The following is a 27,650-nucleotide window of genomic DNA, read 5'->3' on the forward strand; positions in this document are numbered from 1 at the left end:
ATTATTGATCAATGTGTGCATCAGGATGATCCCTTGTTTTAGAGCAGTCTTACCCTGTGCTGTTTTGAAAGAGCTTTATTGCAGTAAGTTGGTGGCAACAAGGGCATCACAGGACTGTTGAGAAATACCTGCCCATTTCTGCCATGGTGCAGAAATCCAAGTGGACAGGCTGCAGCAATATATTCCTTAATTCTGTCAACAATACAAGCATGCGTTTCGTATTTCAAAATCAGATTCTCATTGTGCATGATGCGCGCTTTGCGATTACGATGCCTTTTCTATAAAACACGAACCTGTAAAATATAGCAAATTTGTATGTAATTTTTTTTTATGTATGGTATTTTGTTAACCAAAGTGTTCAATCACATGAAATAACACTAAAAATGGATTCATTCACACATTTCCGAGAATGGGAGCAAAGCGGAAATCAAATAGGCGACAGCAAACAATGTGGTCTCCATCAACGAACCCGCAACCATTCGATACATTTTGTTTCATTATAAACACATTTTGTCGCGGCACATCCGGACGACACTTCTCCTGTATCGGTCACGTGACCTTTTGTTAAAGCGATACGCACCAATCCGGGGTTTCACGCTTTCGCACTCGACACAGTGCTGACGCGCCCGTGTTGTTCGTCCCGTCCCTAATCGCAGCGTAGTGTTATAGTATGCTAAAACACTGTAGTAATACTGTAGTTCTTTAGTAGTATAATCTGAAACATGCGCGGACGAAACCCTTCGCGTCCTCGTGGGCTCCCGTAGTTCAGGCAATGCATTGTGGGTAGGTCAGAAGCCGAGAGGACGCCCATGTGCTTTTGAGGCAGACGGTCTTGCTGCGGCTGCGACCAGCTTCGCTTCTGTTTACAGGGACGCCGGGACGCGCCGCTCCGGTTCACGCCAGCATGTACTGCGCCAGACGTTCCCTCTGGACCGCGCTGCGGGCCGCGGCGGACGCGCACCGGTACGTAACGCGAGTCACGCGCGCAGCGGCCGGTTGTAACACCGGCGGCAGCGGGCAGCGGGCAGCGGGCAGCATCCTGTCCCGCATCCTCCTCCGTCAAGGGCGGAGGCCACCGCCTCCTCCCGCCGGTGTCCCCATCAGGAGACCCGCGGTCCTCCCCGCAGCTCGAATAAACACGTTTGTTCTGTAGTCCGGAAGAGTTTCGTGTCTTTCCGCGCCCCCTGCTTGACAGCAGCTGAGCATGCTAGCAGATATTAGCTGAATAGCTTGAATAGAGGATTTAACGTGGCTTTGCTCCAATGATGGCTTTATTCATTCATTCATTCATTCCATTCTGTCGGCGGATGAATAATTCAAACATGGCTCCTCTTTTACAACCTCCTCCATAACGCGGATGGGGTTTTTTTACCTCGGTTTTTCCAAGGTCACGATCGTGCGGCAGATAATTTAAGTGGTTGCTGGTTAAATTCCCGTCGGCTGCGCCCCGTAACTTACTCGATCAGATTTCAGGCCACTATTGATCATTATAAATGTTCGCCCAACACGAGCTCGATCAGGAACGAGGCTCCTGTTGGATAATCCTGAGATTGATGTAATCTGAATTACGCAGCGTGCATTTCATTCATTCCCCGCATTCACTCACAGATTTTCTAAACCAACATGTCATTATTGTGTGTGTTTCCATGTGATCTACATTTGTATTGTGCAGCACATTCAGGGCCATTAATTGACCCCCCCCCCCCCCCCCCCCTCCCTCCCCAGACAACAGCTTCAGCGGCGGCTACCAGCTTTGACTGCTCTCAGGCTTTTGAAGACCAGTCCCGTCTGTCACTCGGACGTCATCGCCAGCCCTCCCCTGGATGGAGCACCCAAAGAATACCCCCCCAAAATCCGGCAGCTCGTTAGCGACATAGCGAACCTCACTTTGTTAGAGGTGTCGGACCTCAATGAGCTCCTTAAGGTTTGTGGGGGGGGGGGGGGGGGGGATTCACGACGTGCTAAATCTAAAGTACAGAAAGCTGCTGCGGTGCATCTGTGATGTTTTCTTTCTGTTTGCAGAGAACTCTGAACATTAAGGATGTCGGGATGATGCCGATGGCGGCATCGGCTGTTCCTGCTGCTGCGGTGAGCGATTCTTTTTTTTTATGTTTGCTTTTCCCCTCTGTCGGTTTATCTATAATCTAATTCTAGGCTGCAACCTGAAAATGAATTTCAATCTGATCAGCTCTTCTCTGATATATTGTTTTACCAGCAGTTATTTCTCATAACCCCCCCCCCCCCCCCCCTCTCTCTCTCTGTGAAACCAGGCTGAAGAAGAAGACTTGGCACCAGTCAAAAAAGAGAAGACCCACTTCACAGTCAAGTTGACAGAAATAAAGGCAACAGAAAAAGTCAAAATTATAAAGGAAGTGAAAAACTGCATTCAAGGCTTGAATCTGGTGCAGGTAGGTCAGTCCGGGCCTCTGGAGTGTCTGTTGATGTGCAGACTGTGGCTGCATGCGTAAAGTGACAGGAGACCGAGAGGGATAACGGTCCAGGAAAAGCAAGTTTTGAGATTAAAAGAATAAAAACACAAACATTCTGACAAAATTGTCTCAAATAGATGTGTTTCCAAGTAACTAAGTGAAATCACAGTAGGGTCAGTTCATTGTAAAACGGCGTTCGGTCCTGCTGCAGCGGACGCCTACGTCTGGTAGAACTCTAAGCTTGGTGTCGGGGTTTGGCAGATTCAGATCAAACGAGGTTCAGGGAAGATGTTTCGGGGATGCGGCGCCGGTCACTGAGGGCGAGCTCCTGTGTGTTGCGTTCTTGCGTTCTGCCCTGACAGCCAGTCAATACTGTTGTCCCTTTTTTTAAAAGGTTTCTTCATACTGGCTTTTCACAGACGCATCAACCTCACTGATATGTTTTTTTTTTTTTTTCTTCTGTCCTTTCTTAACCAGGCTAAGAAACTAGTAGATTCTCTTCCCCAGGATATTCGGGCCAACGTATCCAAGGAAGAGGCAGAGAAACTGAAAGCGGCTCTGGAGGCAGTAGGGGGCACCGTGATATTGGAGTGAATGAATCTGTGCTCCGTCATCGCAGATGCAATTCCATCGCTCACCCTGTGATTACATTTATTATTATTAATTTTTTTACATTACAAAGAGGAAGGATCCTAGGAGAAAAGATGCAAATGCCTTTTGACATCGGCACCGTCTCCTTACTGCATCAGGTGGGCTTTGCCACTCGGACTGAACTTTCCAGCTAAAGGCTGCAGCGGTTTGCGTCTTGTCTGATGCTTTGTGTGGCGAAATAAGCTGCAGATGCACTGGCCTGCGTGCCAAATGAGACAGTCGGTGATTCTGTGTGTGCATTTAACCTCTCAGAAGGGAAGGTTTTCATGTGTCCCTAGATACTGTATGTATTTGATGGGATGGGAGGCGGAGTCTCTCCTGCATAATAGTTGCAGAATTTTTGACAACATTAAATTTGAAAAACCCAAATGTGTTGCTTCTCTTATTTCTTTGTGTCTATTGCTATGAATTAATTGACAAGTCTCCGGGCATGCTGTACCGCTGTTGCCCAACAGAGGGCATGAACACCTCAGACATGGGGAGTTGTGAGTCCTTTGTTCCTGTTTAGATGTGGTTTAATTGCTTTTTGGCATGGATGGACGCCGGTTGGAATTCTGGAAAGAGGGAAAATGGACGTTTGTGCTTCAGAAAGAATAAATTCCACGTGAGGTCTGCGCCAAACGACACCGGCAGGTTAAAAATGATCCAAAACATTGGAGCGCATCCTGTTTTCATCAGCGCTCAGAAACATTCAAAGCTTGTTTTGCCTCGGGTTTTCAGTTTGGATCCTTCTACAAGATAAACCGCAACAGTTTTAATAACCAAATGTAAAAGAGTGCACACTCTAGTTAATAAGAGGCAAAGATATTTTACTGTACTTTCCTCAAGTCGTCACAGAGACGACATTTGTTAGCGTACATGAGGAACACTGCCAGTTTCGGCAAAACCACAAGTACCGTTTGTGATTTTCAGCAGTAAAAATCTAAAACATTAGTTGTCTGCATTGAACACCATATTAATTCAGCTCCTTTAGAGGATGAGTCTGTGGCAGGAGAGTAGATTGAGGCCACAGGGAGGAGACATCCCAGGATTCCTGCCCACTGCTCCCGGAACCCCCCCCCCCCTCACACACACACACACACTGAACAAGTAATGGGAGGTGGCATTTTAAATAGTTTGTAATTAGATGTCTCCTTCAGAGATCCTGAGGCAGAACATCAAGAGAAGAAGACAGAGGCAGCTCATCTGCTGACAAAAGACTGGGTGTCTTCTAATTAGATCCTGGAACATGATGCGATTCTGAAATGTGCTAATCTTTATTTCACAGCTGTGCATTCTGGAAGCTGCAGCTGCAGAGCGGAGCGGAGCAGAGGCGCCCTGAACTGTTGTCGTCTGTTACGGTAGGCAATGTGTCTCAGCTTCTGTTGCACTGAAATGCACTTGCATTCATTTTTGACATCCTCAGTTGCATGAGGCCAAATGAATCATTTTCTCACTAGAGAACACATTGTTGACTCTTTTTTTTAACACTATTTGCCTAAAGTGTGGAAACTGCTACAATACTTTCTGAAAAGCCAAAGAGGATTAGGCGCTGTTGTTGCTGTTATGGGCCGTGGCGTTTCCTACCGTGTCTTTTTCTCCTGCTTCCAGGGAAGATGCTGAAAATAGTTCTGACTCTTTTGTTGGGGCTCTGTCTCGATGCAACTCAAGCCGGAGCAAGGCAGGAGGAAACTCATGGCGGGAAAGGAGGCCGTTGCTCTTACACCTTCATTGTTCCACAGCAAAAACTGACAGGCGCGCTGTGCCTGAACACACAAGCTGCTGCTGCCAATCTCTCCGAGGTGGCGGCACTGCGGGCGGACCTCCTGCGGCAGCAGGAGCAGATGGAGAAGCTCCGAGGGCAACTGGAGAAGGAGGGGGCCCTCGCCGTGGAGGTATCAGCCCTGCGCAAAGAGAGCAGCAGCATGAATTCTCGCATTGCTCAGCTGCACGCCCAGCTGCTGCACGAAGCCATGCACAAGAGAGAGCTGGCTTCGGAGCAGCGGCGGGTGGAGAACCTCCTGCTGAATGCCACAACACAGGTGAGCAGAGCAGCTTTGCGATTCAAGGCGCCGCAACGGCTTCGTGTCACTGTCAAGCTCGTCGTTCTGGGTTGTGCTTGTGGGTTGTGGAACTTTTCAGGCACTGCAGGTTTCCAGCAACTACAGGGAGCTGGAGAAGAAATATGGAGCCCTCAGCTCCATCATGAGCGCCCAGAATCAGCTTGTTGCTCGGCTGGAGAAGCGGTGCCAGTGCAGGGACTCCACCCAATCCTCTCTGGTAGGGGAACAAAGTATTGTCAGTTTTAAATTCATATATTTTATTATGTTTTATAGACAGGAAGTGAGAATATTTTTGTGTCGTCTTGTGCAGGTGACAACCGAACCGCCAAAAAGCCGGCCTAATGTTCATCCAAACCGCAGCTCTGAAGTCAAAGAAGTGAGCAACGACGTTCAAAGGGACCAAAGTGCTTCCACGCTACAGCAGGACCGAACGGCTCCGTCGCTCCCCACCGCTGCAGCCGACACGCAGACAGAGCCTCCTTTCATTGGCTTCCCCATCACAAAGACTCCAGGTACACCGACAGAAAGCGCGCCGCACAGCAGAGGAGCACCATCAGACTTAAAGATCACATATTATACTCTTTTTTTCCACAAGTTGAAGCAGTTCCCAGACACTTATATGAAATATCTGTGACAGTCTTTGGTCAAAGTAGCAAACAGATGCTTGCAGGACAGCATCTATTTTCTGTCTTAAACCGCTCTGTCACAAAAGCCTCTGAAATTGAAACCAAAACTAAATTGATTCATGTGTGCACACAATGAATGTGCATGCACGTGCACGCACATCTTTTCGTACTGTGACGTCACAGTAAGTTAGATTTCTTCCAGAAGCGTTTCTGTACTTGATTAAAGAACTATGCAGGATTGACTGGATGGTTTATTTGGCTGTTTTTGGGTTGATAATGACCCAAAACCTCCAAATTAGTCATGTAGAAACATGGGAAAAGGGAGTTTTTCATAATATGTCCCCTTTAAACGTGTTTTTGAGCATTTCAATCTCGGCGTTATTCAGCCTTGCAGATAAGCAGAATGGGAGGGAGTCACTGACCTCCCGGTAGGAGTCCTATCTCTATGGGAATGCCTAAACAATGTCAGAAACAGCAAGCAGCTCTAACCCAAACAGAGGAGACACGATCTCATGACACACATGAGCGCAGAGTCCTTTTAAAAAGTCAGCAGCTTGAAGATACTGGTCTTTGTGAGAGACTCGGAACTTCTGTTAACGTATTATCACTTTGCTGCTGCTTTGCACAGATTCCTATGGTCATCCTATCGCAATCGAGGCACTGAGCATGCGTCGGGAAAAATCCAAAAGCCCACTGAAAAGCAAAAAAAAACTAAATCTGGAGTTTTTTCGAATCTGTCATCTTCACAACACTGAAAGAAACAATTTCAAAAGCCTTTTTTTAACCAATTTTATTTTGTGTTTTTCCCCTACTGCGTTGAAATCTGAGGGAACACAGCAGAAGCCACTTAGTCAGTTCTTGCTCACTGTCACATGTTGATAAGATCCGATCCCGTCTTCCTTGAACTCCTTCAGGAAATTGTCCAATTACCTGCATCTCAGAGCTCAGCAGTAATACCAATGCAGTACTGTATCGCAAAAACAGTTAAGGCTAGCAACAATTCATTAACACCCTACGGTAAGGAATGTCAGCATATTTAAATACAATGTCTGCATATTGCTTTTTGCTAACTCAGGGCCCTGGCGGGACTGTCAGCATGTACTCGAATCAGGCGAGACCACCAGCGGGATCTATCTGCTCCGCCCGCGGGACACCAACCACCTCCTGCAGGCCTGGTGTGATCAGAACCACTCTCAGGGAGGATGGACTGTCATCCAGAGGAGGCAGGATGGGTTGGTCAACTTCTTCAGGACCTGGGAGCAGTATAAGGTCATTCCACACAGTGCCATGGAAGAGAAGTGAAGGGATCACCAATGTCATGACATTTCATCCGAGGGGACACTGATTTCTTCTAGCTATTAAACATTTGTTGAATAGTTTCATTGACAGCCAATTAACTCTTGGAGTGCCATTGACGTCTAAAGACAGTTTTTTTTAAAAACCCAAAACATTCACTGCCAACCCCTCTGTTAAACAGCCAATAACTCCGGAAGAAGAAATGGCAGAAACGCACTTTACTTTTCTAGTGAAAGAAGATACTTTAATCGTTCATGAGGTTTGTTCGGTGTTTGCATAGTCTCAATGGCAATGGCACCCAATGAGTTAATAGTCAAAGTCGAACCATAGTTTGACACTGGTCGCCTACTGGGATTTTTCACGTGAATCCGGTAGCAAAGCAGCAGCCGTGATGCTGATCGCGTCCGTAAGAATTGCGTTTGCTTTCCTCTTTGTTTAAACCGCTGTGCTGGTGTTTTACAGCAAGGCTTCGGGAACCTGGACGGAGAGTATTGGCTAGGCCTGGAACACCTCCACTGGATGACTAAGCAGGCTCAGTATAAGCTCAGGGTGGCTCTGGAGGACTGGCAGGGCCGACAAGCGTTTGCCGAGTACGACAGCTTCCACGTGGAACCGGAGAACGACTGGTACCGACTGCGGTTAGGCCAATACCGCGGGACCGCAGGCGACTCGCTGTCATGGCACAGCAACAAGGCCTTCACCACTCTGGACCAAGACAGGGACAGCTACCCAGGTCTGCCCCCCCCCCGGTCCTATTTGTCAACGCTGTTGGTAGTTATACTTTCAATTACTGTCTGTCTTGTATTGCATTGCCAGGGAACTGCGCCCATTACCAAAAAGGAGGCTGGTGGTACCACATGTGCGCCCACTCCAATCTGAATGGAGTGTGGTATCGGGGCGGACACTACCGCAGCCGCTACCAGGATGGCGTCTACTGGGCCGAGTTTCACGGAGGGTCCTACTCTCTCAAACGGGTTTCCATGATGATCAAGCCCACATAAAATAGGAAATAAACATAATGATGAACGGCCATAAATGACACATCGAGGACTGTAATAACGTGTTCCAGTGTTACTATGGCGAAGGGCTGAGCCGGCGTTCCTGTAAAAATGGAAACGTGTCATCGATGTTTGTAAACTATTATCAAATCATTAGACACACTGGCCTTCCTGTCCAAGATTGTAATTTTATGAGACAGTTTAATGTCTCATCGTAATGTACATTCAAATAAATCTGTACCACATTAGCTCCTGTATGTTTCTAAAAATAGAAAAAACACAATGAACAATGGACGCCTCCCTGGTGAGGTGTTCAGGGCACATCCCACTGGGAGGAGACCACGGGGAAGACCCAGGACACGCTGGAGAGACTATGTCTCTCGGCTGGCCTGGGAACGCCTCGGGGTCCCCCTGGAAGAGCTAGAGGAAGTGGCCGGGGAGAGGGAACTCTGGGCTTCCCTGCTTAGGCTGCTGCCCCCCCCGCGACACGGCCCCGGATAAAGCGGTTGAAGATGGATGGATGGACAGTTAATAAAAAAAAAATACAAAACAAGATTCAAAAAGTAAAAATATGTGGAAATAAATACGAAAATGAATATACAGTATAACTATAATTAAATATCAACCAATCAATACAAGCGCTCTGTTCTTATTTTTATTTTTTATGCTGCAGAGGAAAAATGCAGCAATTTTTTTTATTCAAATGAGGGGGCGGGCTTAAGTGTGTCTTGGGTTGAACTTTATTTATTTTTAACTGTGGCACTTTTGCTCCTCCATACTGTTGTACACTGTGAGTCGTTTTGTCATCTGTCCATTATTGCATTTTACTTGCTTAAACGCCTTCTGCTAATATGCGATAAATATTGATGAATGCTTCTGTTTAATTGCAGATAAACCATTGATCAGAGCTTGTCCAGACAATTATGCCAGTGGGCAGAAAGAGTTCAGTGTGGACACGTTGTCCTGCAAAGCAGATGGGGAACCCTGCACCTAGAGTTCAGTGGTTCTATCAGGGGAAACGCATGAATGCATCTGAACCACTCAGCAGAACTCAGTCAGCTGAAGCTGTAAACAGCCTCGGCAGCAGCAACATGCACGTCTGTCCATCCATATTACAATCCAATGTGAGTTCATGTGTATTTCATTATATTAAGTCATTTCATAGTGGCATGAGAGTGAAATCACCCTTTAAGAGCCACCAACAAACACGGCACAGCGCTCTATTTGCTATAAATCCACGTTATGTGGAAGCTTCATCCTATTGTCGAGAACAGAGATGGGATTTATCCAGACATTTCCCAACAACGTTTCTCTTCCTGACAAACTTTTCTCTCCACAGACGCCCCCTGTGTTGAACATGGGAAATTACACTGTGGAGGTGGCCCCCGAGTGAAAATATGAGACCCGATGGAGACCACCAGGGGGCGGCAGATGCGTTTCAACGTCACAGGAGCCACGTCTACCAATGCTGGCGTTTGCGTCTGCGCTGCCGCGAATAAAGTCGGGAATGTGACAAGAGCTGTCACACTGGTCATGACGTCAGAGTACATATTACAATTGTGCAAAGGAAACCGGTGTCAGCACAAAGTGAAGCATCTACGGCATCAGGAAATTGGTCTTTCAGTCTGTGATGTTTGATCTGGTATTTCAGGCCGAACCAGTGCCATCTCCTTTCTGATCATTTGGGCGTTCCGTTCCGTTCTTCGTCTTTCTTATCACAGTTCACCTCAAACGTTCGAAGGAAAATGGACAATATAGATTTGTACCAGACAAAGCCAAGGACGGGGCCACGACTACTAAGTATGATGGGGTGGGTGGTGATAAGAGCAGCCCTGGGGAGTGCACAATAAAGCTGTAAAAAACAAAAAAGACCTGGGATGAACTCCAGTAATGACATATGAAGGTATTTTCTTTTACAGAAGTGTTTGCACCGGATGTTCTTTTGAAGCCGACTTCTCATAGATTTTTTAGCTGAATGTATACTTATTATTTTTCTATATTTTATAATACTAATTTTAGTACCGAGTTTGCGTGTTTGTGGGATGACGCACATTGAGGTATACGAAGACACGGAGAGATGATGCAAACTGCACGTAGACAAGTCTCAGGTCGAGAATGGAACCCACAACCTTCCTGATGTGAGACGGACACCGCTAACCTCCACTGCGCCGTGACTGCCGAACAGATCTCAGCCGCCGAACCAAAGCGCTGGCGCGTAATTGCGCATGCGCAGACTGAGCAGTCTATGGAAATATAATTGCATGCATTTTTAAAAAAGATTAATACTGTTTTAAATTGGGTACAATTACATTCAAATAAACCCGATTAAAATATATTATATTTTCATTATATTCTCCATTTTTTCCACTGAGGCGTGTTTTTCAACATGAATACGCGACTTATTGTCTGTCACTATCAGTTGTGTGATAACTACTAAGCTAGATCTTTTATAGATGCCTTGCTCGAGGTCACGTCGACACCAACATAAAGAATAACACACGCTGAACGGAGGGAATCGAACCGCCTGTGCGTCCGATTGAAGCGATTCTGCGCGCGGCCCCTTTAAGGTTTAGGATTTGGGATCGACGCGGACGCGAACGCGAGTTCAGTTCATCCCTCTTTCCTTTCCTATGAAAAATATTTGGGGTAAACTCGTCTAGCAGCGGGCCAGCCTGCGTTTACTAACGATGACTCTATTTTATACAGATTTCTGAAGGAGCCGGAGCCGGAATAGTTGCGTCTGACCCATCAAAGCGGAATTATACCGGCTTGGACCGTCTTCCAAGCCGCCGGAATAAACTTTGGAGAAGTTCTTTGTATTCGGGGTAGAACAAGGCGGAACATGGACTGGGGCACAGAGCTGTGGGTGAGTTCGTCTCTTACCCCTTTGGGGGCAATAGTTCCTGCACAGTGAGAAAGTTTGCTGAACCGGGAATGACGGCGAGACGCTGCAGAGCTCCGATCTGCAGAACTGCGCGTTCATCGACACGATTCCACTCACTCAGCTCAACTTTATTTATAAAGCACTTAAAAAAAAAAGAAAGAAAAAACCGCAGCTGAGACGCAGTGCGGTAAATTAAAACATAAATAAGTGGAACATAAGAACAATAAATAAATGCAAATAAAGAATGCCCCTATCTCCGACTGCTCTATTTACCAGCTGTAACAAACATCACGCGAGAGTTCGTATTGATCGATGAACGCTTGTTCGGGTTTTGTGCGGATCATTGTGTTATTGTTGTTTTTTCACAGACAGATATTGGAATAAACGGCGCACGAGAGACTGAAGAGGAAATTATTCTGCTTTATAGTTTAATATATCAAATATGAAATCCAAATAATATCTTCTATAAAAAGCAAACAATGCAACAAAAATACATTTGAGAGACATTTCTAGATCTGACTGACTCTTGGTGACCTGAATTATTAACGATGACGACCAGAATGGCAGAAAGCAAACCTCAGACGAGACGAACAGTCATCGATAATTCAATCAATCCTAAATCAAACGCGCAGACCTGCGACCAGAGAGTCTACAGGGCAGATTAGCCGCTGTGAAAACAGTTATATCTGGTTAATCTAGATTATTATCTGGGTCTGATTTGTGTCATTTACCCCCCCTTTGCAAAAAGTTAGTGCATCTGTTCCTGCACAGACCTCGTCCTCATCCTCCTGCCAAGTTTCATACAGATTCTTATTGCGTAAACCTAAATCAAACAGGCACACAGAGATTATTCACGCATGGCCGACGATTGTGTCGGATGACTATTTATTTAGCATGTTTTGTGCCTATAGAGATAAATTCAGACGCTGTCATTTCAGACAGCACGGCTTGACAAAGTGTCTCGCGTTGTCCCCTCGGCGGGAGGATTATTTACTCTAACAACACAGCACTGAACCAAAACTTCAAGACATCTTGATTTTCCGGTGACTCGAGCTGCTTGTTGGCCGTACGTCTCTGACTCATGCTGAGATTATTGACACGATTCCGGGAGTCTCAACTAACCTTGTCTAAATATGCAACTCCGTTACCTTGGCGACTGCCACTGTTTGTACCACAGTGAAAGAGCCACATAACTTGGCAACATTTGCACACGGAGATTCTCAAAGCGCCCTGCATTTGTAAAATGGAGCACTGCAAAGATGAGGGACAGGAAGGTCTCCCCCTAGCCCCCCCCCCCCCCCCCCATTGCCCCCTTTCCATCCTTCGTGCTGGTGCAACATCCTAATTAGTTTTGTCCTACTTTGTTTGAGTCACAGAGAAACAGCCATGCCCACTTTTAATTAGATGCTCCATCTATGTGTAGGAGTCTTTCCTGCTCATTGCAAAGAGTTATTTTCCTCATCGTCAGTGCCAACTACAAATCAATGCCCTCAAAAAAAACAAACAATTGGCTATAACCTCCCCCCCATGTGACTAGACACAAAGCCCTGCAGGCATGATTGGTTCTGTTAGCGTTTAGCTGCAGAGTCGTCCCTCTGGGTCGTGGCGTCTGTCCCCTGACTGTCGTTAATCCGATACCTATTTTAAGGCACAGAGTGTAAGACCAGTGTCAAGGCATTAGCTGTGCGAGTTGAGAGCTACCAGGCCAATCCTGAGGACTGCGGCGCCGCATGCCGACAGAAGACGGAGTGACTCAAGGCTGAAACATCCACCCGAGCCTCCTAGGTTAGCGGCTTTCAGGGTGACTTGCATGAGAAGTTATGCGGAATTCATTTGTATACCGGAAACACAAAAGCACGATGAAGAGTAAAGAGACACTTTGATCTTTTTGAAACCTAAACTTGCACTGAAAATCTGTTTTTTCAGTGCCCAATTCTTTAAATGCAGGAGCAGAAGTGCAAAGATAATACTGCTGCGTGCGCCTATGAATGTGTGGCAGGATGTCTAAACTGTAAGGTAAATCGGGGAGAAAGGTATTAATGGCGTGATCCAGATGCAACCGCAGTTTTACTAGGAACATGGCTTTTTGCTGTTCGACCTGAAAGTTATCTGGAGAAACATCCCACACAAAACGTGTGGAAAAAAACTCCGTACATATCAGTCTATGGGGACTCATTACAACCATTTAATTTGCAGCACTTGGATCATTAGAAAATGCACTAGTTGGATAATTATAACTGCTTGATGAGATGATACTTATGCTCTTGTGAGGGTGTTTTGATTTTAAAATGGTTTTAATTAGTTTTTTTTTTTATTGTCATCGTGAAATATTGAATCTTTTGGAATCAATCCAACGTAGAACTAAACAGAGATGAGAGCACGTAGTTAAGAGCTCTTTTGCTTTCTCCTTTCATTTCACCGTAAATGATCAGCTGCCGATAAGACGACTCTGGAGATGACGTATTTGATATGTGCCTTAACGTGTATCTTAGCAACAGCCGTGTAAAAATTACACAACAGATTGAAGGAAAATCACCGACACGCAAGAGAAAAAAAATAAATAATTGGGCTCCAACCCCACTTTCTCAGTTTTTAGTAATTCTGAGAAATACGGCTTTTTCCAGTAAAACTGTTAAAAGTGACAGTAAAAAAAAAACACAATTTGCTTTGTGCACTGTCATCCTTGATGTGAGAACTGTAGAGTCAACAATACTTCACACTGGGACATTTATTTATTTATTTATTGTATTTTATGTGACAGTCACCTGCCTTCTTGGCAGACTAGCCTATCATGTTTTATTAAGTTCTATTAGGAAATACTCCTTTAAGTATTTTTATCAACACCGGTAAGTTTTGTGTGTTTCCTACACAACACTGATTTAGTGTACTATTGTATAACGATCAGCTAAGCCACACCGGCCACGGACCGGTCTCATTCCGGGCAAGCTGCTTGTTGACAGGGGAGTAATTGAGTTTTAAAAGAGGAATTTAATCTCACCAATAAACCTTTTACGATGCACTTGCAATAACTATTAAACAATTATTGCTACTCCCAAATACTACTCGCCCGTCCCCCAAAATTAAGGAAATATAATTCGAGCAAAGTTTTGCTCCTTAATTACTATTGCATTTTTTGTTGTTGTTGCAAAGTTATTCTTGTGTAAAACTAGCCTCATTTGCCCATATTTACTATAATTGCCACTGATCCATAATTCATGATAGATTAAACCGCTAAAACCTTTTGCTTATTGATATTGCTGTGTTTTTGTGGTGACATCTGCTTTGTTTTAAATGAATGACAGGAAGACGTACACATGAACATGGCCCAACTTGTCAGAACCCCCCCCCCCCCCCCCCCCCCAACACTAAAGTCTGCAGCCGTGACGCCTTTAGGGCTTCATGGCTGCAGGGGGGGGGGTGTAAAGTGCCAGAAGATTGCCGTGGCTCTCATCTCTCACGCTCAACAGACCTGTCTCAGCTTGACGGTGGCATGAAACGCTCGACCAAATAAGGAGCTGAGAGGGATAGGAAGCCTGAAATTGAGCTGTTCTGTGTCACAGAGGATAGAAAGCATGTTTCTCCAGACTTCATCTAAAGCCGTATCACTGCTCAAGAAGTAGACCCAGTCATGCGATCTGAGCACACCGTGCACATTGCTGAATGTGGGCAAATCTGGAATGCACAAGGGGGATGTGATTGAGATTGCGCAGCAATCCACGCAATCATTGGATGCTAGCTTGCATATGTTTCCCCTCGTCTCACTCCGGAGCGTCTTCACGCAAGACCAGGAAGTACCGGTAGTTTGTTGTTTCTTTATTATCCTGGACCACACACTTGAGAAAAAAATGATAACATTTTAACATTGAAAACTCCATTTATGGATTCAAAAATCAGTTAAGAATAACTCCATTTATGGATTCAAAAATCAGTTAAGAATACACATCAACTCTGATTCACTTTGACTTTTCATGATGGTGTTTAAAGATACTAAGACTAATCTAGAACCTTTTGGTGATGATCTGGATCACCATGTGGATGGTGTAAATCCACGAGGGGAATGAGATGCTTGGTGGAGGTCTGCGCTCTCATAGTAGAAAATAGAAAGAAAATAAAAGACAAAAACAAATTACCGGTAAGCATAAAACTAAACTTCTCAGACTAAACAAGCTGCTTCTCGACAAATTAAATTCCAAGAAAAATGTCACATTGAGGGTATTTCCTTCATTTACGCAGTTTTACTTCACATCATTTGGACTTTATACCTCATTCATCCTCCTCTTCCTCTAATAAATCTAAACCTTTCACAAAGGCCATGAATGGTCCCCAAATCATTTTGAACTTGTCCCGTTTCCCTTTTACGATACCGGTACGTGTTAATCTCGCTGTAGGAACTGTTGTTTACATTTTTAGCGACAGATTTTACCGTCACTGTTGAATTCCCAGAGATTATTACCTTCCATCCACGATCATTTTAGATGACCTCAATGCAGAGGAGAGGTCATCCATCGCCTTAAGAGAGTTGTCTCAGTATCTTTCATTAGTTTGACTGTTTTTTTTCCTCTCCAGGACCAGTCGGACGTCATCGAGAAGTACACGCAGTCCGGCCTGGAGCTGGTGGAGAAGTATGTGAAGTTTGTGAAGGAGAGGACAGAGATTGAACAGAACTATGCCAAACAACTGAGGTGGGCCTCACAGCTTGTCATTGTTGTCCTGCGCCGGCTGCCTCCAACGCCGAAAGCAGCTTGTGTTAGTCTGTGTGTGTGTGTGTGTGTGTGTGTGTGTGTGTTTGTATGGGCGCCTGCTGGGAGGCTGTTTGTGAAATGCTTGCGCCGTCTCGTGATTACTTTGGGACAGAATCTAGCTTGTCTCCAAAACACTGGCCTCATTCTCCGACCACAGTGCACTCGCTGCTTCCCTCTTCCGCTCCTCGCCCGCGTTGCTCCCTCCCAGCTGTGTCCCCATCTGCAGGCGAACATCTGGCGCAGCGCTGAGCTGAGCTGAGCTGGAGAGAAGAGGAAGTGGGAGCAGACTGGCACAAGATAGACAGGATGTGGTCAGAGGAAAAATGAAAGGAGGAAGGACGGCTATTTTAATAGCCGCTCATAGTGGACTGATGTTTTAGTCTTATTGCATGAAAGAGAAAATCGAGGAAATGTTTAATATAGAGGAAGTTAGTTTTTGTTTTTTTAATGTGCTTTTATTGTCCACAGGAACCTTTCCAAGAAATATAACTTAAAACGGAGCAGCAAAGATGAACCCGATTGCAGGTGAGCCAACGGTTCTCTGTCCGAAGTCAGCGCGGAGGTGACGAGTACGTCTGGGGTTTGGATTATCGTCTTTAAAGATTCCATATTCTACCCTTTTTCCACAAGTTGACGCAGTTCCCAGACATTTATAGGAAATATCTGTGACAGTCTTTGGTCAAAGTAGCAAACAGATGATGCAGGACAGCGTCTCTCTTTTCTGTCTCAAACAGCTCTGTCAGAAATGAAATGAACTTTTTCTCTCGGGGAAATTGCTTTGCCTCAAAACGATATTGGCTGTTGCTGACCTGTAAATAACATCACGCTTTTAAGATGAGTGCGATTTATGATCGTGCCGTTCGTGCTGCCCTGGAAGGAAGCGAGTGCAAGGAGGTCGTGAAAGCTCCGATGCCATGGCCCGCTGCCGACCTGTCTCTGACCCTGTGTTTGTGTGGCGTTATCGCCGGTCCCATCGCCGTGATCTCATGCCCCCACCCTTTCCTCTCTCCTCTTCCTCCCCGATGGTAGGTTGTCCGGCTACCAGTCGTTCCTGGACATCCTGAACGAAATGAACGACTATGCGGGGCAGAGGGAGCTGATCGCCGAGAACATGATGATGAGCATTTGCATAGATCTCACCAAGTACTTGCAAGAGCTCAAGCAGGAGCGAAAGACGGTGAGCTCGGCGTGGAGCTGAGCCGGGGGGGTGCGCAGAATAGATTGAACCAAATGGATAAGCAGTGAAAGAATTTCAAACGGTCAATTTTGTGCCAAGCAACGAATCATTGAATTGGCTATTTGTTGCAGCTCTATCGTGGATGTACTCCTGCATGCCTGCGGAATGGGGGGAGACTAGAGAGAGAGAGAGAGAGAGAGAGAGATTAAATGGAGATTGTGCAGTTGTGGCAGGAAGGAAGCTTTTCTTAGTGTCTCCCCGGGGATGGAACGGCCTGACCCATGGTGTTCCATTTCTCTGCGAGGAATGCAGTGGCTTTGTCCCACTGGACTGGAGAGCTTTGCTGCTGTAGCTGCAGAAACATGGCTTCTGTAGGTTCTCGTTTATTCTATATCTGCCCCAACGTACGGCCTCCCTTCTCCCTGTCATCCGACCCCCCCTCCCCTCTCACGCTTGTCTATTTTTTTTTTATGAATGCCTGCAGTACTTGACGGAGGCCAAGAAAGCCCAGCAGAGTCTGGAGAGCACCTTCAAGCAGCTCGAGAGTGTAAGTTAAAAGGAGGCCATCGTCGTTTGAATGCATTTGCCTTTTTCTATTTGCCTTCAAATGGAAAAAGTCTTTGGAGGCAAACGGCTCTGGTAAAATATCCCTATGATTAAAAATAGATCAATACAAAATGCAGGTTAGACCTTTATCAACAGTCCAAGATCTGTTTCAGCACGGCTACAGAGTCCCAACAACCACAAACGCCGTTATCCATCTCTGTAGAACGAGTGAAAGAAGTTCTGCTCCAAATGGAACCTCCTCATTTTTTACCCCCCCCCCCCGCCCTGACCTTCCCTGTCTTTCTTCACAACAGAGTAAAAAACGCTTTGAGAGGGAATGGAGAGAAGCGGAGCGCGCAGCACAGCAGGCCGAGAAGACCGATCAAGATATCAATGCAACAAAGGCGGATGTTGAAAAAGTAACCTGGGGGGGGGGGGGCATCCTCATTTTAAGGACTATTTATCTTGATCCAAGTTGATATGGATGCACTAACCTGTTGGCCATTGTGTTTGGTTCTAGGCAAAGCAGCAGGCTCACTTGAGAGCGCATGTCGCGGAAGAGTGCAAGAATGACTACGCCGCTCAGCTTCAGAAGTTCAACAAGGAGCAGAAGCAGTTCTATTTTAAGGACATGCCGCTCATTTTAAATGTGAGTCACACTCGACAATGTGCCAATATTCCTGCGTTTGTGCAAAACCGGGTTGCCAAAATGTTTGATATTTTGCTTCAAAATGCTTCGTTGGACAAATCTGCGAGCCCCCCCCCCCAAAAAAAATACATTGATTTTGAAACCATTTTACAAATGTTAGAAATCAAGCCACAGAAAGTTCAAATGTGCCCGATGAGTCAGACATGGACTGTTGAAGTTCGCCTCTAGATGTGCTAAAATGTGAACGTTCAAAACTTTCATCAGAGCATTCAAGATTAGCAACAGAATCCTAAATACCTGCCCCATACTAACTTGATCCCTATTATCCATTGCCTCATCCCTTGCAATAGTAGTGTCTGAGCAGCTGTTGTTGTGTGTTCGCTAGAAATTGCAGGACCTGGATGAGAGGCGAGTGCGGAAGCTGGGCCAAGGCTACGTCTTGTTCTCAGACACAGAGAAGCACGTGATGCCCATCATCAGCAAGTGCCTGGAAGGCATCACGAAAGCTGGCACTAACGTTAATGAGAGCAATGTGAGTCCATCTCGGGGAAGCTAAATGGATGTGGATGTGTGTGTGTGTGTGTGTGAGAAAACAAGCATTGACGCTTTCTATAATTGCATGCAATGCAGGACTCCATGGTTGTAATAGAGCAGAACAAGTCAGGATTTGAACGTCCCGGAGATGTGGAGTTTGAGGACTACAGTCAGGGTATCAACCGGACCTCATCCGAAAGTAGCCTGGGCACGCCTAAAGCCCCCATGGACCTCCTGGGGAGGAACAGGAGCAAAAACTTTCGGCTTTTCAGCAAAAGAAGCAAGGTAGGCTGACAACACGAATATAGATATTTGTCTTGCATTGCGTCGATTGTGCAGCGAGTACACTAGCAACCCCCTCCATCAGTGATGAATGGAAGCAGTGGTGAGACCCAAGATGCCCCCCCCCCCCCCTCACGTGCACAGACTTTGCTTCTCTAAGGCTCAGGATGACCATGCACGAACCACTTTCTCTATTGTATTTTATATAAACCACCAAACTCTTCTAGAAGGAGGTCCTCTGCACGACCCTGCCCCCCCCCCCCCCCCCGGCTGTGAGCGAACAAACTTTGACCGCCCTGTACCCACACACCCTCCCTCTCTTCCCTTCCAATAGGTCAACGGGCAGTCAGTATTCTGCTGAGCTCGTGCTTTCTTCAGCACGGGTTCCAAACAACATTGCATTTCCCTCGTCTGCAGAGACGCTGCTTCCATTATGCTGCCGTCACGTCGCCATAAAGTCTTGGTACAAACACCAGGATTCTCAAACACACACCCAACCACACATTTGTGCTGTGAATGCATAGATATTTTTGCATTTGATCTTGAGAATCGATTTCCTGGATCTTATCTCAGGGGTGGGGGGGCGTATGGAGGAGCAAAACTGCCACAATTAAAAATAAATATAAATGGAAAATAAAATCAAAAAATTAAAATGTATCCATAAATAAATATAAAACAGTTACCGGTAATATAGATATAAAACAAGATTCAAAAAACGTAAAATATATGTGGAAATACATACGAAAATAAATATGTTTAAATATCAATAAATAAATAAAAGCTCTCTGCTCTTTATATACCGGTGTATACATATTTGTTCCCCATTTGTATTTATTTTTAATTGTGGCAGTTTTGGGCCTCCATTGTGGGGGGGGGGGGGTTACCAAGTTCCAGAGTGGAACTGGTGTGATGTTAGTAGCTGACCGCTAACCAGTAGTGCCCCCCTCCTGCCCCAGCGCTAACCGATCCCTTCTATTTGCCCGTTCAGCCGCTCTCCTCCCTCTGCACGTCTCGCTGGCTGCTCTGGCATCAATCATGACCCTAATTAGAACTTCAGCAGAATGAATAGGAGGCCAGACCGAGCTTTCAGCATTCCTATTACGTACTGCTATCCTGTATTTAGATTTGTCCCCCCCCCCCCCCCCCCCCCCACCATGGGACCTTGTTGTAGGGCCGTCTTAGATATTTACTATTGAGGAGGTGTTCCGCCTCCCGTGTAATTTCCCTAATAAGGCCCCCCCACACACACTTCTCCGCATAGATATCAAGCTGACACGAGTTTACTCCAGGCATGTTTTCACATTAACCCCTTCCTGAGCAGTCGTGACTGTGGTATTCATGCACAACGACTGCACTGATACGTGAATCGCTGCTGTATTTCTTTGGGTCACACTCCGAGGATCGCCCAGGTAGGACTTTGAACTTCATTTCTTTAACACTTAATGGACGAAGAAGAAGAAGGGAGCTTATTTTGGTGTTTTCTCTTTCATAGTTAACACGTTTAAATGTAAGTTCAGTCCTGGCAGCAGATGTGGGGGGCCGGCGTGGCCCCTGGTTGTGGGATCTGTGGTGGGTCGTCTCTGTGTGTCTGTGTGCGTGCGTTGAAGCTTTTATGCTCTCTTGGCCCTGCTGGGGTTTGCTCCAGTGTTGTCTTTGTTGCATCGTTGTGCGCTTTAAAAGGTGTTGATGTGTCTTTTTCCCCCCCTTTCCACTCTGTTTTTTGTCTTCCCCCTCCTCCCCCATCCCGTACACCACCCTCTGCCTACATACCTCATGCTTGGGCGCTGATGCTTGGTCCTCGCCCAATCCCAGCTCTCCCCCTCTACGCTCCCACCTTTTCCCTCTCCCCCCGCACCCTCGCCTGCTAACGGACCCCCTTCCCCCAAGTTTGGCCGGGACCCCCTGTCGTACTGTTTGAAGGAGATCAATAAGACAGTCAAACCCAGAATCGCTTCCTTCCGGACCCTCAGGAGATCGGTGAGTCGCCAGAGGAAAAGATTTGGGTGCCTGGGGGGGGGGCCTCATCATGCCTCGCAAATCATTGTGTGTCCCAGCCGATGCGAGAGCAAATGCGTGAATTCACTATTCACACATGGAGCATAGATGTTAGAGTTTTACATGGTATCAGGATGTAAGAACATTAATTGTGGGTAGAAAATGAAAGTAGCTCTTCAAGATGTTTTGTTTTACACTTAAAGGTCCCATATTCTACCCTTTTCCCACAAGTTAATGCAGTTCCCAGACACTTGTATGGAATATCTGTGACAGTCTTTGGTCAAAGTAGCAAAGAGATGCTGCAGGACAGCGTCCCTCTTGTCTCTCTCAAACAGCTCTGTCAGAAAAGCCTCAGAAAACAAAAACGAATGAATGTGCATGCATATCTTGTGCATGTTTTCGTACTCTGACGTCACAGTAAGAGAGATTTCTTCCAGAAGCGTTTCTGTACACGATTACAGAACTACACAAACGACCCAGGATTGACTGGATGGTTTATTTTGCTGTTTTTGGGTTGATAACGACCCAAACCCACCAAATTAGTTGTGTAGAAACATGGGAAGAGTGTGTTTTGCATAATACGGGACTTTCAATGTTTCACTCCCTTCAGAAGGGGGTCGTGGCCATATAACAGACCTGGTGTGAGGGGTTCCTTTGTGGGACACAGTCATGGCCTCCTTGCCACTCCACTATCTATGATGCTACTGGAGTGTCTGTCCCCACTCAGCAGAACAAACATGTTGTGTAGTTGAGCTACTTTCTTCTATGTGTTGAAGAGGTGGCCACCTGGTGGCAAAGCAATGGAGGCGTGTTTTACAACCGCTGCTCTGATCGCTGCACTTTCTTGGGTTTACCATTTTATCCAATATATCATTTGGTGAATTTGTGTTCTTTTTTGGGGGGGGTTGCAGCGGGGATTCATGGTGTATCGTTATTATTATTATTATTTGCAGTCTTATTATAGTAGGTGGTTGTTGGCACAGACCCACTTTTGAAAAGCTGCAGCAGGGGCGCTTCCATCGATGGTGCCAGCAGCACAATGTATTTCATCTCCCACAAAGAGATTCGCCGAAACTTTTGTTGATGCATAATGTTTTGAAATGTGTCTCTTGGAAGCAGTTCTTTGACAAAACAAGATTTTTTTTACCTTTGCATAATGCTGGATTTGCTGCTCCACCGGAGCCTCTACAGCATTTGAGGTGTTGCGTCTTTGGTGGACAGATGGACTCAGACCGCGGCGTTGCTGACGCAACCCCACTTACATAACATCCTAAACCATCTGCCGGTTTAAATAATTAATGGGTGCTGCGTTGGATTTGTTTTGATCCCACTGAAGATGCACATCTGGAGGTCTGATAAATGTTTAATCAAGAGATTTGAGATGTTTTGTCAGCTAAACACTTTTAGTCGAATTCTCTCCAGAGGTATTGTCTTTTTTTTTTTTCCTGTGAGTGTGACTCTGTTAAGTGTGATGCGGCATTAACCTGCCCTTCCTGTCACTTCCTACAGCCCACAGTGACGGAGGACTTCACCCATCTTCCCCCAGAGCAGCGCAGGAAGAAGTTGCAGCAGAAACTAGAGGAGATTGGCAAAGAGTTGCAGAAGGAAGTAGATCAGAGGTGTGTTTTGTATATGTGGGGTGTCTTTCTGCATATCAATAACCATCTCTGTTTGAAGTGGGCGTGTGGATGTAATATGCATGCAGCACCACGTGATTCTATAACTGGCGTGTGGTGGTGTGAGCGTCTGGATTGTTTACTCAGCCCTGAGCTCTGCAGGGAACACTATTCCACTGAAATTCTCATCTCTCTTCATCCCTCATTCCTCTCTCTCTCTCTCTCTCTCTCTCTCTCTCTCTCACTTCCTCTGCTTCAGTGAGGCCCTGGAGAAGATGAGAGATGTTTATGAAAAGAATCCTCAAATGGGAGACCCCGCTAGTCTGGCATCCCAAATCGGCCAGACGTCGCAAAATATAGAGCGGCTCCAAGGAGACGTCAAAAAGTATGAGGTAATCTCTGTTTGTGCTGTAAGTCGCACGAGCATTCCTAGATGCGGGACAGCCTTGCGAGGAATATATTTTTTGGCTTTGAGATGTCTTATAATAAAACCACATATTGCAGTAATCATTTTGTGTGTCTCTCTGTGTGTGTGTCTATATAGCAATTAAAAACAACTCATCCATTGTTATTAGCGATGATTTGGGTGATTTATACTCGCATGTCAAGGTATTTCTGTATAATGACGCTATCATTTCCCATTCTGAGGTGATCCAGACTTTTATTTCATGCTTCGGTATCAATATATTATGATTTGATTATATGAATTGCTGTTCATGTTATTATTATTATAAGCCCAGACTGCACATTTTAATTTAGACATTTTCTGAATGCATTTTCCATGCTTCCTTTTTCTATCCTCTTAATTAAGTGCGAGCCGATTCGGGAACCTTCTGTTGACGTGGACCTGCAGAACTGATGCATAAACTGGGCTCGTTTGCATGGAGATATCTAATTAAGCAATTCCCCATCTCCTCTTCTCTCCCGTGCAGACCTGGCTGGGTGAGGCAGGAGGTCGGGGGGAGATGCCGCACTACAGAGCTCACACATTCAACAACGGCGCTCAAGATACGCCGAGGTAATGCTAGCGTCTGCTTAATCACCTGCTTTCAGTCAAATCGCAGAATGAACCTGTGTTTCTGTCCAGCCCCGACGGAGCTCACTCCGATGAAAGCGCTCCCGATCCCTCCCACGCCATTTACGCTGAGTTTGATGACGACTTTGAAGACGAGCAACTGGCCTCTCCTATTGGGAAATGCACTGCCATGTACAACTTTCCTGGTATGTGACGGGATGTTTAAGCTGCCTGCTCTCTTCTCCAGCGCACAGCCGTTCTGAATACAAGTTTATTTGAAATTTGAGTTGGCATGTGAGTGAACTGAAATTTGTTCTTGGTTAAAGGAAGTGCATTTTTAAGTTTTTTGATAATTCTGGATGTTTACGTTTTCACAATTATGGTAGCATTCTTGAAATATCATGATTGTCAAAAATATCCAGTTGTGTTTTTTTGTAATTATTTACGGAGTGCTAAGGAAGATAACTCAATCCCGATTATATATTAATTTTATTGGCAGAATATACTAATTATCAGATATTTGCAACAGTCAAATTGCAAAAACACAATTGAAAATAGCGCAATGCAACATTCAACACAAAACTGCCTCAATCTCGACCGTCTGGATAAGACAGACATTTTAAGATGCTGTTCTGCACAGCGGGGAAAGAAATCGTAACTTTTCGGGCCGATGGATCCAGCGGCATGTCCAGAGGAGACGGAATGAGTCGCTCGTTTAAAAGAACAGCCGGCTCACAGTGAAGCGTGACTGATGCTCGATGATGCTCTGGTGCTGACTTGCTTCCTCCGGCACTGGAAACCTGCAGTGTGTAGAGGGTCTGTTGGATTCCAGGAAGTTGGAGGACATTGTAGAGGAAAACATTTTGCCTCCTGCAAGGAAGTTGATGCTTGGCTGTTAATGGTCATTCCAGCAGCACGTGATCCGAAGCAGACCAACAGGAATGGTTGCAGCACATGAAGCCACGGAGACTCCAGAACTTCATTCAAGGCGTTGAATTAGTCGTTATGAAAACATTTTGTGTTATTTGTGAAGTCAGTTGCACTGAGCTTTCTAAACTGTGCCTGGGAGAACTGTTAATTGCAACCGCTGACAACTAATCTCGTTTCCCCGTCAAACTTGCGTACAATGGTTGCTTCCAGCTGTACGTTTTTTCCCCTCATCTAGTTGCCTTTGTTTTCAGGTGCGAGTGAGGGGACCATCTCTATGCAGGAGGGGGAGGAACTCTCTGTGATAGAGGAGGACAAGGGGGACGGCTGGACCCGTGTCCGTAGGAACAATGGGGATGAAGGATACATTCCAACGTCTTACGTCACCCTCGCTCTAAACTAAGAGTTTTATGAACAAGAGAAGGAAGGATCACTTCACCAAAGTGAATGCAGTTCATCCGGTGGGATAATCCAAAGAGGTCACAGCACTAAGGGCGGGACACCTGTGTGTCTAGAAGGGGCTCTAGATACGGTGCTCTGATTTCTGGAGAGCGATTTCTCCCATTGGAAGAGGAATGGTGCTAACAGTATTTCACTCCCGGATTATATAACATCATTGCAATCCCAGTTGCCTAAAGCCACCTAAACCGCAGTTTTCTTTCTTTTTTACTGATAGATATCATTCTAATATATATATATAAATATATATATATTATTGCTTTTGGTTAAAAAGTGTTGGATGGATTGCGGTACAAGTGTTTGCTTCATTGCACAACCCAGTAAGGCCATTGTGATCTAAGCACGATGAAGTACTCAAGAAGAGGGAAGATTAATGCTGCCAGTTTAACGGAAAGTGTTTGTACTAGTAATAAATGGGAGCAAGTCAGTTCAGCAGAAGTGACAGCAGTCCACTCCGCCGGTGAGCATATGCCGTTCTTATTCACTGGCGCTTGTGAAGATCATTAGTCTCCCCAAAAGAGGATGGACTTAAGGTTTTATTTTGGTTTTCACCTGAGGAAAGAGCAGCAATCCGAAAAAACACTTTCATGTTCAGACAATCAGTTGTATCATCATTGAAATACACTTTCATATATTTGCAGGAATAGTATAGCCCTTTTCCTAATAGTCACATCCTGTAAATTATGCTAAGAATAATTTCTTGCAAACATGTATGTTCTATGAATAAAGAAGAGAAGTTGTACTTTGCATTAAGGATGCTGTCGCATTGTTCTGTTCCCCTTGTATACATGGTAGTCTAGTTGTTAAAGGGAGTAAATAATTCACACACAGACTATTTATATAATAAATAATATATATATTTTAGCTATCCCATCACCACTATTGTCTTAGACTTTTATTTTAATGGATAAAAACTAACTATGTTGATCCATGTGTTGTTTTTATGCAAGAAGCAATAACTGTCTTTGGTGCCTTTCTGAATACACAAACATTGTGTAGAGATACCATTTTTTGCGTGTAAAAAAAAAAAATTCCTTTTCTTTTTGGGCTTAATAAATGTAAAACACATTTTAAAAAATGTGAAAGGGGTCATGTCATTTCTGTACACTTTGCTGCCCAATCAGCAGAGACTAGTTTCATGTGAATTTAAGCACATGGCAGGAATGAAACTTGATTTAGAAAGGCACTGATTTCTACTTCACCAACCTGACACCCATCTTTGAAACTGAACCTTAGAAGTCCTGTATTATGAAAAACTCACGTTTCCCATGTTTCTACACTATTATGGAGGGTTTGGGTCATTATCAACCCAAAAACAGTTAAATAAACCATCATGTCAATCCTAGGTTGTTTGTGTAGTTCTGTAATCAAGTACAGAAACGCTTCTGGAAACGTGCACATTCATTGTACTGAACTTAGTTTCATTTTTGTTTTCAGAGGCTTTTCTGACAGATGTTTGAGACAGGAAAGAGGGACCTGCAGCATCTCTTTGCTACTTTAACCAAAGTCACTCATATCATAAGTGTTTGGCAACTGCATTAAGTTGCGGGGAAAAAAGTATAATATGGGACTTTTATTATTACTAACATAGTTTAAAATGGAGGAGAGGTACAAAATACATCAGGCCCCAGGTGACAAATTTCAAGGTGGGAAATTCTCCCACATTGTGGGGAAAATGACTGAAATGTACAAATTGTTGACAAATGAAGAGCAACAGAGACTTGCCTCCAATGAACACTCAGTTTTTGGCATATTTTTTTTTGCTCCTCTGGATACTTTATTTGATCATACTGTTTGTCCCTCTAGTCTAGAATGAAAGTGGAAACTGGGGAACTTAAATTGCAGATCTAAAATGAAACAAATGTGGGTCCACAACCCCTAAAGGGGGCAGTGAGTGGATTGAGATTGCTCTCTGCGCAGGAATGGGCTCTAAAAGACATTTCCTGGACGATTCGGTCGCAGCTTTAGACGCAGTAAACAAGGACTGGGATGTTTAATGTCACACTCAGCTGTTCCTCTTCACCGTTTTGGATTAAAATTCTCTTTTGCACAATTTGTGTGATGGCAGAATGTTTCTTGTTTATAACGCAGAACACGTATCTTGCTTCAAAGCACCTTTATCAGCTAAATTCAAAATGTCACAGCTGAGGTAGATGCTGTTGGATTTAAGGAATCTAAATTTTGGTGTTTTTTTATTGAATTGAAATGGTTAGTTTGTGTGTAGCTTCCTGTATTTAACAAAAAAATAAATGAAAGAAAAAAACAGAAGGCAACAGAATTATTTCAGGGGTACCAGAATTATTTGCTCCACTGGGGTACATGCATGCCATATTCAATAGGTGGCACTGTTGCATCATGTCTCTCAGGGAGGTGGCACAAATCTGACTTCCTCTCTGCATAGTAGCATTTGCAATATAGGCCATTCATTTGCATACCTGATCAAATTGCACTGGCTTCAAACCCGTACTGTTTATACTGGCTAATTAAATAACACAAATTAACATATGCCCCACTTTTTATATGCACTTTATTCACAACAGTAATAACGAGAAGGAAAGAGAGGACACTTGGCCAGACAAGGTTTCAAACTGGATTCGTCTGTCATACGTAAAAAAAAAACAAACAAACATTAGTGTAGGGAAAAGAGGGAACTCTCCTCATCCAAGCTGGCGTTGTTGACTGACTGGTCTGAGGATTCAGATCATTTGTATGCAACAACCTTTAGTCTCAAGATGCATTAAAGGTCAGCTTTTCAATAAGGCTCCTTCACCCTGCCAACAAT

At 45.0% G+C, this 27,650-nt stretch overlaps 3 protein-coding genes across 3 annotated transcripts; all 3 read left to right on the forward strand.

The window, feature by feature from the left end:
* Positions 1–830: 830 nt before the first annotated feature.
* On the forward strand, positions 831–3,441 carry mrpl12 (mitochondrial ribosomal protein L12). Its single transcript, XM_068750230.1, has 5 exons — positions 831–963; positions 1,726–1,924; positions 2,023–2,088; positions 2,271–2,408; positions 2,907–3,441. Exons 1-5 carry the CDS (start codon positions 905–907, stop codon positions 3,021–3,023), a joined length of 579 nt encoding a protein of 192 aa, XP_068606331.1. The 5' UTR covers positions 831–904; the 3' UTR covers positions 3,024–3,441.
* Positions 3,442–4,675: 1,234 nt separating this feature from the next.
* On the forward strand, positions 4,676–8,045 carry angptl6 (angiopoietin-like 6). The gene is made up of 6 exons (XM_068749983.1): positions 4,676–5,101; positions 5,202–5,339; positions 5,433–5,634; positions 6,824–7,017; positions 7,507–7,777; positions 7,861–8,045. Exons 1-6 carry the CDS (start codon positions 4,676–4,678, stop codon positions 8,043–8,045), a joined length of 1,416 nt encoding a protein of 471 aa, XP_068606084.1.
* Positions 8,046–10,877: 2,832 nt separating this feature from the next.
* On the forward strand, positions 10,878–25,881 carry trip10a (thyroid hormone receptor interactor 10a). The gene is made up of 15 exons (XM_068749488.1): positions 10,878–10,908; positions 15,493–15,608; positions 16,137–16,193; positions 16,698–16,845; positions 17,330–17,392; positions 17,706–17,810; positions 17,912–18,040; positions 18,426–18,572; positions 18,671–18,859; positions 20,669–20,833; positions 22,361–22,470; positions 22,727–22,859; positions 23,400–23,485; positions 23,555–23,688; positions 24,664–25,881. Exons 1-15 carry the CDS (start codon positions 10,885–10,887, stop codon positions 24,810–24,812), a joined length of 1,755 nt encoding a protein of 584 aa, XP_068605589.1. The 5' UTR covers positions 10,878–10,884; the 3' UTR covers positions 24,813–25,881.
* The last annotated feature ends 1,769 nt before the right edge of the window (positions 25,882–27,650 follow it).

Source organism: Brachionichthys hirsutus, chromosome 16 (assembly GCF_040956055.1).
Source record: "Brachionichthys hirsutus isolate HB-005 chromosome 16, CSIRO-AGI_Bhir_v1, whole genome shotgun sequence".
NCBI lineage: Eukaryota > Metazoa > Chordata > Actinopteri > Lophiiformes > Brachionichthyidae > Brachionichthys > Brachionichthys hirsutus.